At 37.4% G+C, this 13453-nt stretch overlaps 3 protein-coding genes and 1 pseudogene across 5 annotated transcripts; 2 read left to right on the forward strand and 2 right to left on the reverse strand.

The window, feature by feature from the left end:
- Positions 1 to 129: 129 nt before the first annotated feature.
- LOC104729765 (3-ketoacyl-CoA synthase 17 pseudogene) lies at positions 130 to 1821 on the reverse strand (annotated as a pseudogene).
- Positions 1822 to 3013: 1192 nt separating this feature from the next.
- Positions 3014 to 4767, reverse strand: LOC104729767 (polyubiquitin). 2 transcript variants are annotated; one of them, XM_010448766.3, is made up of 2 exons: positions 4620 to 4767; positions 3014 to 4313 (listed from the first exon to the last, which is right to left on the reverse strand). In XM_010448766.3, the coding sequence occupies exon 2, from the start codon at positions 4311 to 4313 to the stop codon at positions 3168 to 3170; it is 1146 nt and encodes a 381-aa protein (XP_010447068.1). In that variant the 5' UTR covers positions 4620 to 4767; the 3' UTR covers positions 3014 to 3167. The 2 variants fall into 2 exon arrangements, with proteins under 2 accessions (XP_010447068.1, XP_087335279.1); XM_087479153.1 differs by lacking the exon at positions 4620 to 4767 and having other exon boundaries at positions 3014 to 4319.
- A 1756-nt stretch (positions 4768 to 6523) lies between these two features.
- Positions 6524 to 9763, forward strand: LOC104729768 (putative receptor-like serine/threonine-protein kinase At4g34500). Its single transcript, XM_010448767.3, has 7 exons — positions 6524 to 7286; positions 8282 to 8386; positions 8487 to 8609; positions 8687 to 8857; positions 8954 to 9083; positions 9178 to 9387; positions 9467 to 9763. Exons 1-7 carry the CDS (start codon positions 6727 to 6729, stop codon positions 9536 to 9538), a joined length of 1371 nt encoding a protein of 456 aa, XP_010447069.2. The 5' UTR covers positions 6524 to 6726; the 3' UTR covers positions 9539 to 9763.
- Positions 9764 to 9965: 202 nt separating this feature from the next.
- On the forward strand, positions 9966 to 13084 carry LOC104729769 (cyclase-associated protein 1). 2 transcript variants are annotated; one of them, XM_010448768.3, is made up of 10 exons: positions 9966 to 10499; positions 10595 to 10763; positions 10863 to 10927; positions 11093 to 11393; positions 11493 to 11640; positions 11727 to 11836; positions 11928 to 11983; positions 12063 to 12119; positions 12243 to 12386; positions 12601 to 13084. In XM_010448768.3, exons 1-10 carry the CDS (start codon positions 10206 to 10208, stop codon positions 12685 to 12687), a joined length of 1431 nt encoding a protein of 476 aa, XP_010447070.1. In that variant the 5' UTR covers positions 9966 to 10205; the 3' UTR covers positions 12688 to 13084. The 2 variants fall into 2 exon arrangements, with proteins under 2 accessions (XP_010447070.1, XP_010447072.1); XM_010448770.3 differs by having other exon boundaries at positions 10097 to 10499; positions 10598 to 10763.
- The last annotated feature ends 369 nt before the right edge of the window (positions 13085 to 13453 follow it).

Here is a 13453-nt window from a genome sequence, read left to right on the forward strand (position 1 = left end):
GGTGTCATAAGTTTAACATTTTTTCATGTATTCAAAATTTAATACTTAAGTTTAATTTTAAGGTTCTTGTAGGTAAGTAAATTGTTTTGATTTTTCTAACTCACAATTTTTATTTTACAAACGATTTAATTTTTCGAGAGAACTTAAATTTTAAATTTTAATAGGTCAACAGTCTTGGTCATTTAAGGGTTACCTTTATACACAACATATATAAACATACATTAACCTTCAACTGATTTCTTGACCCCTTAGTAAAGAACTAGAGATATAAGTTCACTTTCTTTTTTGGTACATGGAGGACTAACCATGTTTCCGGACCAATCCACCGTTCTTACGAGTTCAAAGATCGATCTTAACCGGATATCTATCGATGCAATGTTCCCAAGGATTTTAAACGAGGGCTCGACATCGCGGAGAGCCATCCAAACCGCGCTGTTACACTTAAACCCGCTTCCAAAAGCAATCTGCCAAACTCTGTTCCCTTTCCTCATTCTTCCTTTAGCTTCCGTGTAAGCCAATTCATACCATATCGAGCTCGAGGAAGTGTTTCCAAATCTATGCAATGTCATTCTAGACGCCTCGACATGTATTGGCGATAGCTTTAAGCTCTTCTCTAGTTCATCGATCACGGCTCTACCTCCCGCGTGAATACAGAAATGATCAAACGCAAGTTTGAAATCTGGTATGTAAGGCTTCTGCTTCTTGGCATTGAACAATCTCTTAGCAACAAAAGTCGCAAAGAAGAGGATCTGCTCGCTTATAGGAAGAACCAGAGGACCCAAAGTGGTGATGTTCGTCTTTAAAGCTTCTCCGGCTATAGCCATAAGATCTTTCGACAAAGAAACTCCGGTTTTTAAACACTCGTCTTGTTCTTGGTACACACAACTGAATGCTTTCTCATCAGATCCTTTATGAGTCCTTACCGTATGAACAAGCTTATACTTGGACCGTTTTCGATCCAAAGGCTTGTTCGAAAGCAGAACCGCGGAGCCACCAACTCTAAACAAGCAATTAGGGATCAACATTGCTTTCTTGTTACCAAAATACCAATTCTGAGTAATGTTCTCAGTACTAACCACAAGAGCAAAAGTGTTCCTAAGGATCTGTAACATGTCACTAGCGAGATCAACGGCGATAACACCAGCACTACATCCCATCCCACCTAGGTTAAAGCTCTTGACGTTTCCTCTAAGTTTATACTTGTTAACAATCATGGCCGATAAAGAAGGCGTAGGGTTAAACAAACTACAGTTCACAACAAGAACACCAATCTCTCTAGGATTGATTTTGGTATTCTCGAAGAGGTTATCGAGTGCACCGAAGATTACCTGCTCTGCTTCCTCACGCGCAGCGGCCATAGTTGGACGTGGCGGGGTGCAGTGAATAGACTCCGGTAAATAAGTCTCTTCTCCGAGACCGGATCGAACCAAGATCTTTCGTTGGAACTCAAGCGACGACTCGCTGAAATCTTGAATCAAACTTGAGTTGTTCATGAATTTTTGGTAGCTAACTTTTTGATCAGACGGTGGTAAGTAGCAGGAGTAATCGACAAGGTAAACAGATCTAGGTCGTGACATGAAGAAGACTGTGCATCCGAATATGGCGAATGTGATGAGGGAGATGACTCCGACGAGGTTGTATTGGAGCTGGAGCTGGAGCTGGTTTAGAGTTAATAAGGAGACGTTCGTGAACAAAACCGCCATTACAGGAGGGACGAGCATGAGCTTCAAGAAGTGAGTAATCAGGTAGTGATAACCAAGCTTGACGTAGTTTCGGGAGTTCATGGAAACTTGTTGCTGATGCTTGTAAGAAACTGAAGCTGGGTGTGTGTGCGCGTATATATAGACACTGAGAGAGAGATGAAGAGGAAGAAATATCGTAAGGGGAATGTATTGTGTTTATAGGGACAGAAACACCATTAACTTTTCTCCTGGTTGGGTGGAGTTTGATATAACTAAAAAACAGAAACAAGTCGCCATTAATGTATTTTGGCATCATGTGCATTGGCCAACTAATGGGAGACGTAATGAGCAAGAGTGAATAAGTTTTTTTTGGTTTTTATGGAGAAATAGAGAAGAGTAGATTTTTTTTGAATTGGTTTCTGTTTTTCTAAATTTATAGGAAAAGGTATTTTAATTGAGAGGATATGGAGGTAAAAATAAGAATGGGCTAGGGCCCAATTGTTTTTTAGTTTCTCCAGTGGACCTAAAGTCAATTTAGTAAAAATCACTGGATCTGTATTTATACTAAGAATTACAGTACTGTGTATTAGTACTATACCAATAACGTTCTTACCTTTCACTTATGATTGTTGGCTTTCCCTATAAACTAAAAATATATTATGATTCTGTAGCTTGACTGTTGCTCTTTGTTAATTTTATGCTTAAGTCATAAGTCTCAGTTTTGAATGTTCAATTTTACTGACGAGTTTGCTGTTATATAGGCTGCAAATGAAGGGTATATTTGTTTATTCTGTCAATGCGTATTATTCGGGGAACTTGGAGACTATGAAGGGTTGTTGCTCTAGCAGATATATGACATTTTGATCCAAAATTCTTTGTGTTATTTTAATCCAAAATGGATGACCATTATTATTAATTTGTGTTATCTTTGTAGGAAATTTTCTCAAACTCCTTTTGCGTTCTTTTAGTCTCATTTCAGAGACTGTACTTTAATGTTTGCATAACCCAATAGATCACTATCACGTTTTGGGAAGAACATCCTTGTGATCATCAATTAAAATTATAACTAGGGTTAATATCTCCTTCAATTAAATCTGAAAGCAGCGTATCGACAAACTCAATATGACGGTGTCATCTCATGTCTCAGACACTTTTCACCTAATAACCATCCTTGGAACCTAAAAGCTAAACACGTTTACTGAGGACACTCGGTGCTTACCAACACAACTTGACTTGAGGAAACCATCAGAACTGTACTAAATTTTGCAGAGCTTAGAACCAGCTTGTAGAGCAGAAGCAACTTTTCAATGTTCTTATCAAACAAACGAGGATAAAGAGAACTGAATGATATTAATTCCAATCATGATACGAAAGAGAGATAAAAGAAAAGACACAATAGTTCATCGAATTATTTTTAGTTGGGGGCTTTACAAGGCCCCAAAGCACAAGTTGTTAAAGAAACTTACAAAGTAACCATAACAGAGATTAGAAACCACCACGGAGACGGAGGACCAAGTGAAGGGTCGATTCCTTCTGAATGTTGTAGTCAGCCAAAGTGCGACCATCCTCGAGCTGCTTTCCAGCGAAGATGAGACGCTGCTGGTCCGGAGGGATACCTTCCTTGTCCTGAATCTTAGCCTTCACATTGTCAATGGTGTCGGAGCTCTCAACCTCCAGTGTGATGGTCTTCCCGGTCAAAGTCTTAACGAAAATCTGCATACCACCACGAAGCCTTAACACCAAGTGAAGGGTCGACTCCTTCTGGATGTTGTAGTCAGCCAATGTGCGTCCATCCTCGAGCTGCTTTCCAGCGAAGATCAACCTCTGCTGGTCCGGAGGGATCCCTTCCTTGTCCTGGATCTTAGCCTTCACGTTGTCAATGGTGTCGGAGCTCTCAACCTCGAGGGTGATGGTCTTCCCTGTGAGAGTCTTGACGAAAATCTGCATACCTCCACGGAGACGCAAGACCAAGTGAAGTGTAGACTCCTTCTGAATGTTGTAGTCAGCTAAAGTCCTGCCGTCCTCGAGTTGCTTACCGGCAAAGATCAACCTCTGCTGGTCTGGTGGGATACCCTCCTTGTCTTGGATTTTAGCTTTGACATTGTCTATGGTGTCAGAGCTCTCCACCTCCAAAGTGATAGTCTTTCCAGTCAAAGTCTTGACGAAGATTTGCATACCACCACGGAGCCTCAGAACAAGATGAAGGGTCGACTCCTTCTGGATGTTGTAATCAGCCAAAGTCCTGCCATCCTCCAGTTGCTTTCCGGCAAAGATCAACCTCTGCTGGTCCGGTGGGATACCCTCTTTATCTTGGATCTTGGCCTTAACGTTGTCGATGGTGTCAGAGCTCTCCACCTCCAAAGTAATGGTCTTTCCAGTCAGCGTCTTGACGAAGATCTGCATACCACCACGAAGCCTGAGGACCAAGTGAAGAGTAGACTCCTTCTGGATGTTGTAGTCAGCCAAGGTCCTGCCGTCTTCTAGCTGCTTACCGGCAAAGATAAGCCTTTGCTGATCCGGAGGGATACCTTCCTTGTCCTGGATCTTGGCTTTGACGTTGTCGATGGTGTCAGAGCTTTCCACCTCGAGGGTGATCGTCTTTCCGGTGAGAGTCTTAACGAAGATTTGCATCTGCATTTCAAAAACAGAGATTGATAAATACCCAGATCAAATCCAAAACACGAATCAGATTTATCAAACCTAGATAGAATTAACACGTTATCAATCGATACAAAACTCAATTTCTTTGAGAAAATCGGATTAAATTCAAAGAGAAGTAAATCGATTTGGGGGAAAAAAAAAACACGAACCCTAATCGAGGATTAACACAAGAGAGATCTATCGGTGAAACTCAAACCTAACCAAATTCGAAAAACAGAGACTCGATTGCGATCGGAAGAAATAAGTAAATCGTATTAGAGAGGAGAAGTTTTTTACCTTGACCAACGATTGATGATTATTAGGGTTTAGAGAAATTGGAAGCTGAATTGTGAAAGAGATGAAGAGGTCGTCGGGTGTTAAATAGAGAGTTTTATATCGATGAGGACGACTCGGTCACGAGGAAGTTAAGGCGGTGAAGCATTAGCCAACCAGAATTAGACACGTATGTATTATGACGTGTATTGAGCGTTGCAACTTCTTGAATAGGGGCCAAATTATATAGTCCACGGGCCAATAGAATATGAAGGCCCAAAGAGAACCATTAACCAAAGTTACCAAACAATGCTGCTGGTAAAGTTAATTTCAGTTAGATTTCACTTTAACATTTAATTTTTCAATTAAACCGTAAATCAAACTAAATCTCAAGAACTAAGCACAATACTGCAAGACTCTGAGGCATATAAGGCTATACAATTTTAAACTTAAAGGAGAAAATAAAACAGAGTTAGTAACACACTAGGTATAGTATTATTTTGTCTAATAGGAGCATGTCGGGAGCACCAACATTTATATGCAAAATTTTATAGGGAAAAAATGTATCTTAACGGATAATATGGACTTGGAAATAGAGACATAGGTAAGGCCCAATTGTTTAGCAAAAATCACTGGATCTGTATTTAAAAATACACACTACTACTCTATTACTATACTACTAAATACTAACCCGCGGAGAACCGCGGACTGAACATTTTTTTAATAAAACTTTGTAATACTTTATTTTATTATAGTGTTATTTATAATAGTTTGTGATTAAAAATTTAGTTTACTTATATTATAATTTTTGTATTTTTAAATTGTTTATTGAAAACCTGTCAATAAAAAAGTTATATGTAATAAATAAAATTGTTTAAACTTTTGTCAACTAAACACAATTCTTACTAACATGTAAAAAAGAGCAACTAATTATAGCTAGTAAAAGTTCTAAAATGTCTCTTTGAAACCAATATTCATTGTTATTTTATGTGGCTTCTTTTTTTGTTTGTAATAATTTTAACCTGTGGTGGAATATTTTTTTGATAAAATTTGTAGCTGTATATTTTATTCGGTTTGGTTTTTAAAATCTTACCTGTTAACTTTTTAAGTATGAATTAATTTTGATTCGGATAGATTTTTTTTACTTTTCTACAATTTATTTTATTTGATGTGTCCCCGATTTTCATTTTTAATTATTCATATTTATTTAATTAATTAATCTTAATTAAGGTTTTTAATGGCAATTGAATGTAATTTTTACATATTTTAAGGTTAGTTTCATATTTGTACTTCTCAATTAATATAGTAGGATAAAATTTGTAGTTGTAGATTTTATTTGATTAGATTTTTAAAATCTTAATTGTAATTTTTTTTTTAATACAGATTAGTTTTGATTATAAAAGATTTTTTGTTACTTTTTTACAATTTATTTTATTTAAAGTATCCTCAATTTTCGTTTTTTAAATTGATTATATTTATTTAATTAATTTATTAATTTTAATTAAGTTTTCTAATGACAATTGAATGTAATTTTTTACACATTTAAGGTTTGTTTCGTATTTGTACTTCTCAATTAATATAGTAAGATAATTTCTTTTTTTAAGATTCCAAAGAGAAGAAAGGTATAGTATTATTGTCCAATAGCATGTCGGGAACACCAACATTATATATGCTAAAATTATTATTTAATCGATTTCGATTACCAACGGCGTATGATTTAATGCAAATTCCAGCTATTAATTACAGATCACAAATTCTCTATTTCAATAAAAACCAAATTAATATAGTTATTAAACAACAAATTCTCTATTTCAATAAAGACTATCATTAAACAACTAGACATTAAATACTCTCGTTCCGTGGCAATATTGTAATAAACCGCTAAACGCAAGCCTTAATATAAAAAACACACTCTCAGTTTTCTACCCGTTGAGACTTGATGAGTTCTCTTCTTATGTCTTGTCTCTCTCATTTTATTATCGTCATCATCCTCTTTTGTTTTTTTTCTCCTAACGTTTCTCTTTCTTCTTCCAACAATCTCCAAAACTTTATTTTTGTTTTTGTTTGAGAAGAAAGAACCAAACTATTATTACACCAAGAGAAGAGTTTAGTTTAGTCTTTGTTGTTCGCGATGTCGGACTCTGGTTCTTCTCACAAGTCCTCCTCTTCCACAAAGTTACCTTCCATATTGGGACTAAACATCTACATAGTCATCGCGATATGTTCTGTTTTCGTACTCTTGATCTCAGTCCTCATCTTCCTCTTCGTCTGTTTGAACCGAGTCTCACGCGCTCGTAGAATGCGTGTGAAACACAGCTCCGGCTCGATCCCGCTAGTCTCCAAGGAGATATCGGAGATCAAAAAGACGACGACGGTCGGTAAGTTTATTATAAACTCCTCCGACGAATCAAAGGGTAAGATCGGAAACGTCGTGGTTCCCGAATCGAGCAAAGAAGCGACGACGACTAGTACGAGTGGTGGGTTTGACACTTTGTCGGTGGCTTCGAGCGGTGGTGACGTTGGTTCCGAGGTGATGGGATGGGGAAGATGGTATAGCTTAAAAGATCTGGAGATTGCTACGCGTGGCTTTTCTGATGAGAACGTGATCGGTGAAGGTGGTTACGGTGTTGTTTATAGAGCTGATTTCTCTGACGGTTCTGTCGCCGCCGTCAAGAACCTCCTTAACAACAAGTAAGTATTAGTTTTGTTTTACTAATTTCAGATTAGATCATTTTTGAAAAAAAAAAGTTCAGATTTTTGAAATTTGGATCTTATCTCTCTCTCTCTGGTGGTACATAACATTAAATTATTCATTCCTCATGTCTGACAAATTTTTTTCATTTACTTCATTTCACGGACTCCGTGATTCTTGGGTCAAGGCTCCATTGGTACTTATGGTTTTTTTTTTTAAATTGCTTTAATTGTTGTCTTCTTCGCTCGTTTCCACCCCAAGAAAATGGTGAAACTTTGATTTTTTAGTATATCTCCGACAAGTGTTTTAATTATATAACACATTCTCCGGATTAATAATTTGAGAGTTTGACTTTCAGTGATGTAACACATTTTATCTCCTGAATTAGTAACTTCAGTATATCTAAATTACAGTGTTTCCTTAGTTTCAGAGGCATTTCAGAGAATATATTTCCGACCATTGAACTATATAATTTCTGGTTTCTTTTAGGTAGGTGTAGTGAAGCTAAAAGAGTAAAACAAAAGGAAAAAATTAATTAGCTGTGCTTTGTTCTTTATTCTCTACTAATGCTTTCTTTAATCTTTTCCTTTTCTTTTGACCTCTTTTGTTTTAGTTGTTACCTTTTTTAGATGATGAGATGGTCTCTCACTGGGTATATGACTTTGAATTTGTATGATTTAGCCGTAGGTCCATGGGTTGATTTTATGACTTAAATCTTCTGTTTAGGTAGCAAGATTGCAGAAATCTATTATATTGATTGTTAGGTTGAGCAGATTCTGGTTGTTGGTTGCAGGACAACCACTGCAAGTTTGATGCTATTTTAAAAAAGAAATATAATAATTGTTTTGGTTCTGAGAGGAGCCATAGATGGAACTTTTTTTGGCTTCTTGTTTACTCTCTCACAGTATTGTTTTATAGTAGTAAACATTTTAAAAGATTTTAGATATAATAAAATGAATTTGCTAAATTGATGGTAAAACATAACTCTCTTCAGGGGCCAAGCAGAGAAAGAGTTCAAAGTTGAAGTAGAAGCTATTGGGAAAGTAAGACATAAGAACTTGGTTGGTCTGATGGGATATTGTGCTGACAGTGTTCAAAGGTGCCAAATCACATACCAACTCAAATGAATTAGTAGTAGTAAACTCCAGTTTGTATTTAATCTAACAAAAAATTTACTTCTTTCTTTGTTCTTGATTTAGGATGCTTGTGTATGAATATATTGATAATGGAAACTTGGAGCAGTGGCTGCACGGTGATGTAGGTCCGGTTAGTCCTCTGACGTGGGATATCCGTATGAAGATTGCCATTGGAACAGCAAAAGGGTGCAGTTTCTTTTGTTCTTTCTTCCTCTTTTCTACTTGCATTCTATTTACTTAAAACCATTTCTTTTGATGAACAGATTAGCCTATTTACATGAAGGGCTTGAACCTAAGGTTGTGCACCGTGATGTGAAATCTAGTAACATCTTGCTCGATAGGAAATGGAACGCGAAAGTGTCTGATTTTGGTTTGGCCAAGTTATTAGGATCTGAAATCAGCTATGTGACAACTCGTGTTATGGGAACTTTTGGGTATATATATATACCCTCTCTTCTTTCAATTACGAAACGCAGATTGTGACTTCACACTAATATTTCTTTGCATTCTTTTGTGAAAAAACCCTACAGATATGTATCACCGGAATATGCAAGTACTGGTATGCTCAATGAGTGTAGTGATGTCTACAGTTTCGGTGTTTTGCTCATGGAGATGATTACAGGAAGAAGTCCTGTCGATTATTCAAGACCGCCTGGCGAGGTAGTAATCTCCTCATACATTAATATTGAGAACTTTTGACTAATAATCCTCCCAAGAACATATGCAAAAATTTGTTTGTTGAAACATTTTGCAGATGAACTTAGTGGATTGGTTCAAAGGAATGGTTGCAAGTAGACGTGGAGAAGAAATTATAGACCCTAAAATCAAGACCTCACCACCTCCAAGAGCTTTGAAAAGAGCTTTGCTTGTTTGTTTGCGTTGCATAGACCTTGATGCTAGTAAACGACCAAAGATGGGACAAATCATTCACATGCTTGAAGCTGAAGATTTCCCTTTCCGTCCTGTAAGTATCAAGAATGCTAAAAGCAGATTTTAAGTCTTTATGCAGTTAACTGATTTTAAAAGTTGTATGTTTCTTACAGGAACACAGATCAAACCAGGAAAGACTGACCGAGAAAGCTTCAATGGCAAACAAGAATGTCCATCACGGTTGAGAGTTGATTGCTATTCGTTTACACAGCCACAAATTGATAGATGTTTCCATGTTTTATTAATTCTTAAAATTGATGATTGATATGCCAAAAGAAAAAAATTGGAGAAATGAGATTAGATTATATGAGGATGGAATTCAGATTTAAGGCTTGTATTTTGTATATATCATATATATGTATGTATAAATAAATTAGTGAAACTCTATTAAGAATGTTACATTTCTTCTATTTTGGTTTGCCTAGCTTCACTTATAGCATCATAAACTGGTTCAATTCAAAATTTAAGCCACATTGACCCGGACCAAACCAGAATTTGGTTTTCATAGAAGAAGAAGAACTGTTTGATTCGCGTTTAAAACTAAACCGATCTCAAACCGAAATTATGCTAATGACCGGGATTCGGACAAATCGGATCCGGTTCGGGTGGAGCACAAAACAGATGTGTCGGAATTAGGATCCGACAAACCACGACCACTCCACTACCTGCGATTGGTGAAACTATCCAAGAACCGCCACGTGTCATCACATATTCTCCTGACATCCCCCCCCCCCCCATCATCATGAAACCCACATAGCCCCACAAGCAAAAAAGGGAAAACAAAATCCACATTCTTTATAAAAAAAATCGATTTCCATCTCCAGATCTGTGTGATTCGAAGGAGCGAAACCAATGGAAGAGGATTTGATTAAACGTCTTGAAGCTGCGGTTACGAGGCTTGAAGGGATCTCAAGCAACGGAGGTGGAGTTGTTTCTGTTTCCCGCGGAGGAGATTTCTCAATCGATGATGATGTCGCATCGTCCGATCCTTCGATTCTGGCTTATGACGATCTGATTTCTCAATGTGTTGGTAGGGCTTTGACTGCTGCTGAGAAGATCGGTGGAGTTGTTCTAGATGTGACGAAGGTTGTCGCCGAAGCATTTGCTTCGCAAAAGGAGTTGCTTGTTCGCATCAAGCAAACTCAGGTATTGTTGTGTTTTTTGGGTGTGAGTAAGATCGTTTCGTTTTTGGTGCGTCTTTTGTGTGAATATTTTGGTGTATTGGTTGTGATTTGAAACAGAAGCCTGACCTTGCTGGATTGGCTGGATTTCTAAAGCCGTTGAATGATGTTACAATGAAAGCTAATGCAATGACTGAAGGCAAAAGGTCTGATTTTTTCAATCATTTGAAGGCTGCTTCCGATAGTTTATCTGCATTGGCTTGGATTGCTTTCACTGGCAAAGATTGTGGTAAGCAAAGAGAGAGAGAGAGAGCCATAGCCATCAAGTTTCTAAATTTATGAATTTTATGATTTCAAAATTCTTTCTTTGTTTTTTTCCTCCTGCAAGGTATGAGCATGCCTATCGCTCATGTGGAAGAAAGTTGGCAAATGGCTGAGTTTTACAACAATAAGGTGCTAATCTTTAATCATTCTCTATGCTTTCATATGTTATGGGCTTATGAAAAAGCAATAGGGAAGAAGGAATTTAGAGTTACTTGATTAGGTTGTAGATTCTTATGTTGCTGTTTGATGCTCTTTGCACATTGTTAATTCTGTGATCTCCATGTTCTTCTTCAGGTTCTGGTTGAGTACCGTAACAAAGACGCAGATCATGTGGAGTGGGCTAAAGCCTTGAAAGAACTTTACGTACCTGGTTTAAGGGATTATGTTAAAAGTCAATACCCCTTGGGACCTGTATGGAATGCATCAGGGAAACCTGCTACTGCTACTGCTCCTGCCAAGGGTCCACCCGGTGCTCCTGCTCCTCCACCAGCACCCCTCTTCAGTTCTGAATCTTCAAAGCCATCTTCATCTTCGAACCAGAAACAAGGGATGTCTGCTGTTTTCCAGCAGCTCAGCTCGGGTGCTGTTACCTCAGGTTAGGTTTGATGTTGTATGTCTTCATATTTTCTGCTGTAGTGTCTATTTTGTAATGTGAATCACAAGTAGCTTATGAACCTTGTGTTTTGCTTTCCAGGTCTTAGAAAAGTGACGGATGATATGAAGACAAAGAACCGTACTGATAGATCTGGAGCTGTTAGTGCCATTGAGAAGGAAACCCGTGCCAGTAAACCAGCCTTTTCAAAAACTGGACCACCGAAAATGGAACTTCAAATGGGTCGCAAGTGGGTTTTACTAACAATTACTATTATGGTACATAACTCTGATAGAAATGCTATAGTACTGATTGCTGCTTCTACTGTATTATTAGGTGGGCTGTTGAGAACCAAATTGGGAAGAAGGACTTGGTTATCAGCGAGTGTGATTCCAAACAGTCTGTGTACATATTTGGTTGCAAAGATTCTGTCTTGCAGATACAAGGTAACTTTGCGGCATTTCAACCTCACTGTGAAAAGTTTGGATATCTACTCAAAATTCTTTGAGGTCCTTACTGTTGTTGCATAATCTGTAGGAAAAGTGAATAACATCACCATTGACAAATGCACCAAAATGGGTGTTGTTTTTACGGTGAGTGGAATAATACTCATTCCTCTTACATTCCTACAGTATGATTTCTAATAATGTAAGATATAACATGTCTGTATAGGATGTTGTTGCTGCATTTGAGATTGTGAATTGCAACAACGTAGAAGTGCAATGTCAGGTTTGTTTTCTATTATCTATAAGCTTTTCTAATGGCAGCAGATATATCTTTTTAAAGACTATATCTTTTTGTCAAGACACTGATTGCTCGTCGTTTGTCTTTACTCATCTATGGCTAATCTAGGGTTCAGCTCCCACAGTTTCTGTGGACAACACAACTGGCTGTCAGTTATATCTAAACAAAGACTCATTAGAGACAGCGATAACAACAGCCAAATCGAGTGAGATCAATGTAATGGTGCCCGGTGCTACCCCTGATGGAGATTGGGTACGCCTTTACTCTCTTTGTAACCATGAAAACGTTTTGATTTTCTGGTATTCTTCAAACTTTATACACCAAACAACGAAGTACTTCTGGAATCTGGTTACTGTTGGTTGATACCAATATTCAGAAGCCATTGGTTGTGTAACTAGGAAATTAATGTGTATGACACTGTGTATGGTAGGTATTATTCTCATATTGTCTTGTTACAACATTGTAGGTGGAACATGCGCTGCCTCAACAGTACAACCATGTGTTCACGGAAGGGAAGTTTGAGACAACACCGGTCTCGCACTCAGGTGCCTAAACCAAGGAGAATCTATTTGCACTCTGGGTTTTGCTTGAATATCATGCCTTTTTCTTTATATTCATATATTTGGTTTCTTCAGATTGTGCAAATAGAGGAGAGAATCTGTTTGTTTGTTTGTTGGTTGGTTTTGTCTTGTGTCTCTGTCCCCTAATTGTGGGTTTGGAGGTTCGTTGACCTTTTGATTTATGTGATCTGAATATCCTGTGTTTTGTTCATCATTGGGGTTTTGGGTTTGGGATTTCTCGTTTCTTTGTTTCCGCGCTTGTTCTGAGTCATTTAACTGGTGACTTTGCGCACAAATCAAATCATGGATAGAAAAAAGTTGCAAATCCTGTTTTTGGAATATGCAATAATTTTATGTTATATTCAACCTTTTTGGGTTTTGTTTTGTTAATATATGATGTGAACACAGTAAAGAACATCTTGAGAAAAGTATGGATGACCAATAAATACAAAATAGAAATTTTAGTAAGTCAACATAATAATTGATATGAACATTGTAAAATCACAAAAGCTAAGAAAAGTTATTGGTGGTGGTGGTGAAACATGGAGAGTGGGTTACTCTATTGGGAAATAGCATGTAAAAGGGGAATACTGTCATCTACTTTTTGAGAAATTGTTTCTTATTTTCTACATTGCATGAAACCTCATTTGCATATATGCTCATACAATTAGTATCCCATCCATTCTCTTCAACTAAAAGATATCAGTAAATGTTCCAACCTTTTTCTGGTACTTCGACTCCTACATCCCAACTAATTCA

Source organism: Camelina sativa, chromosome 12 (genome assembly GCF_030686135.1).
Source record: "Camelina sativa cultivar CO46 ecotype springtype chromosome 12, ASM3068613v1".
Classification (NCBI taxonomy): Eukaryota; Viridiplantae; Streptophyta; class Magnoliopsida; order Brassicales; family Brassicaceae; genus Camelina; species Camelina sativa.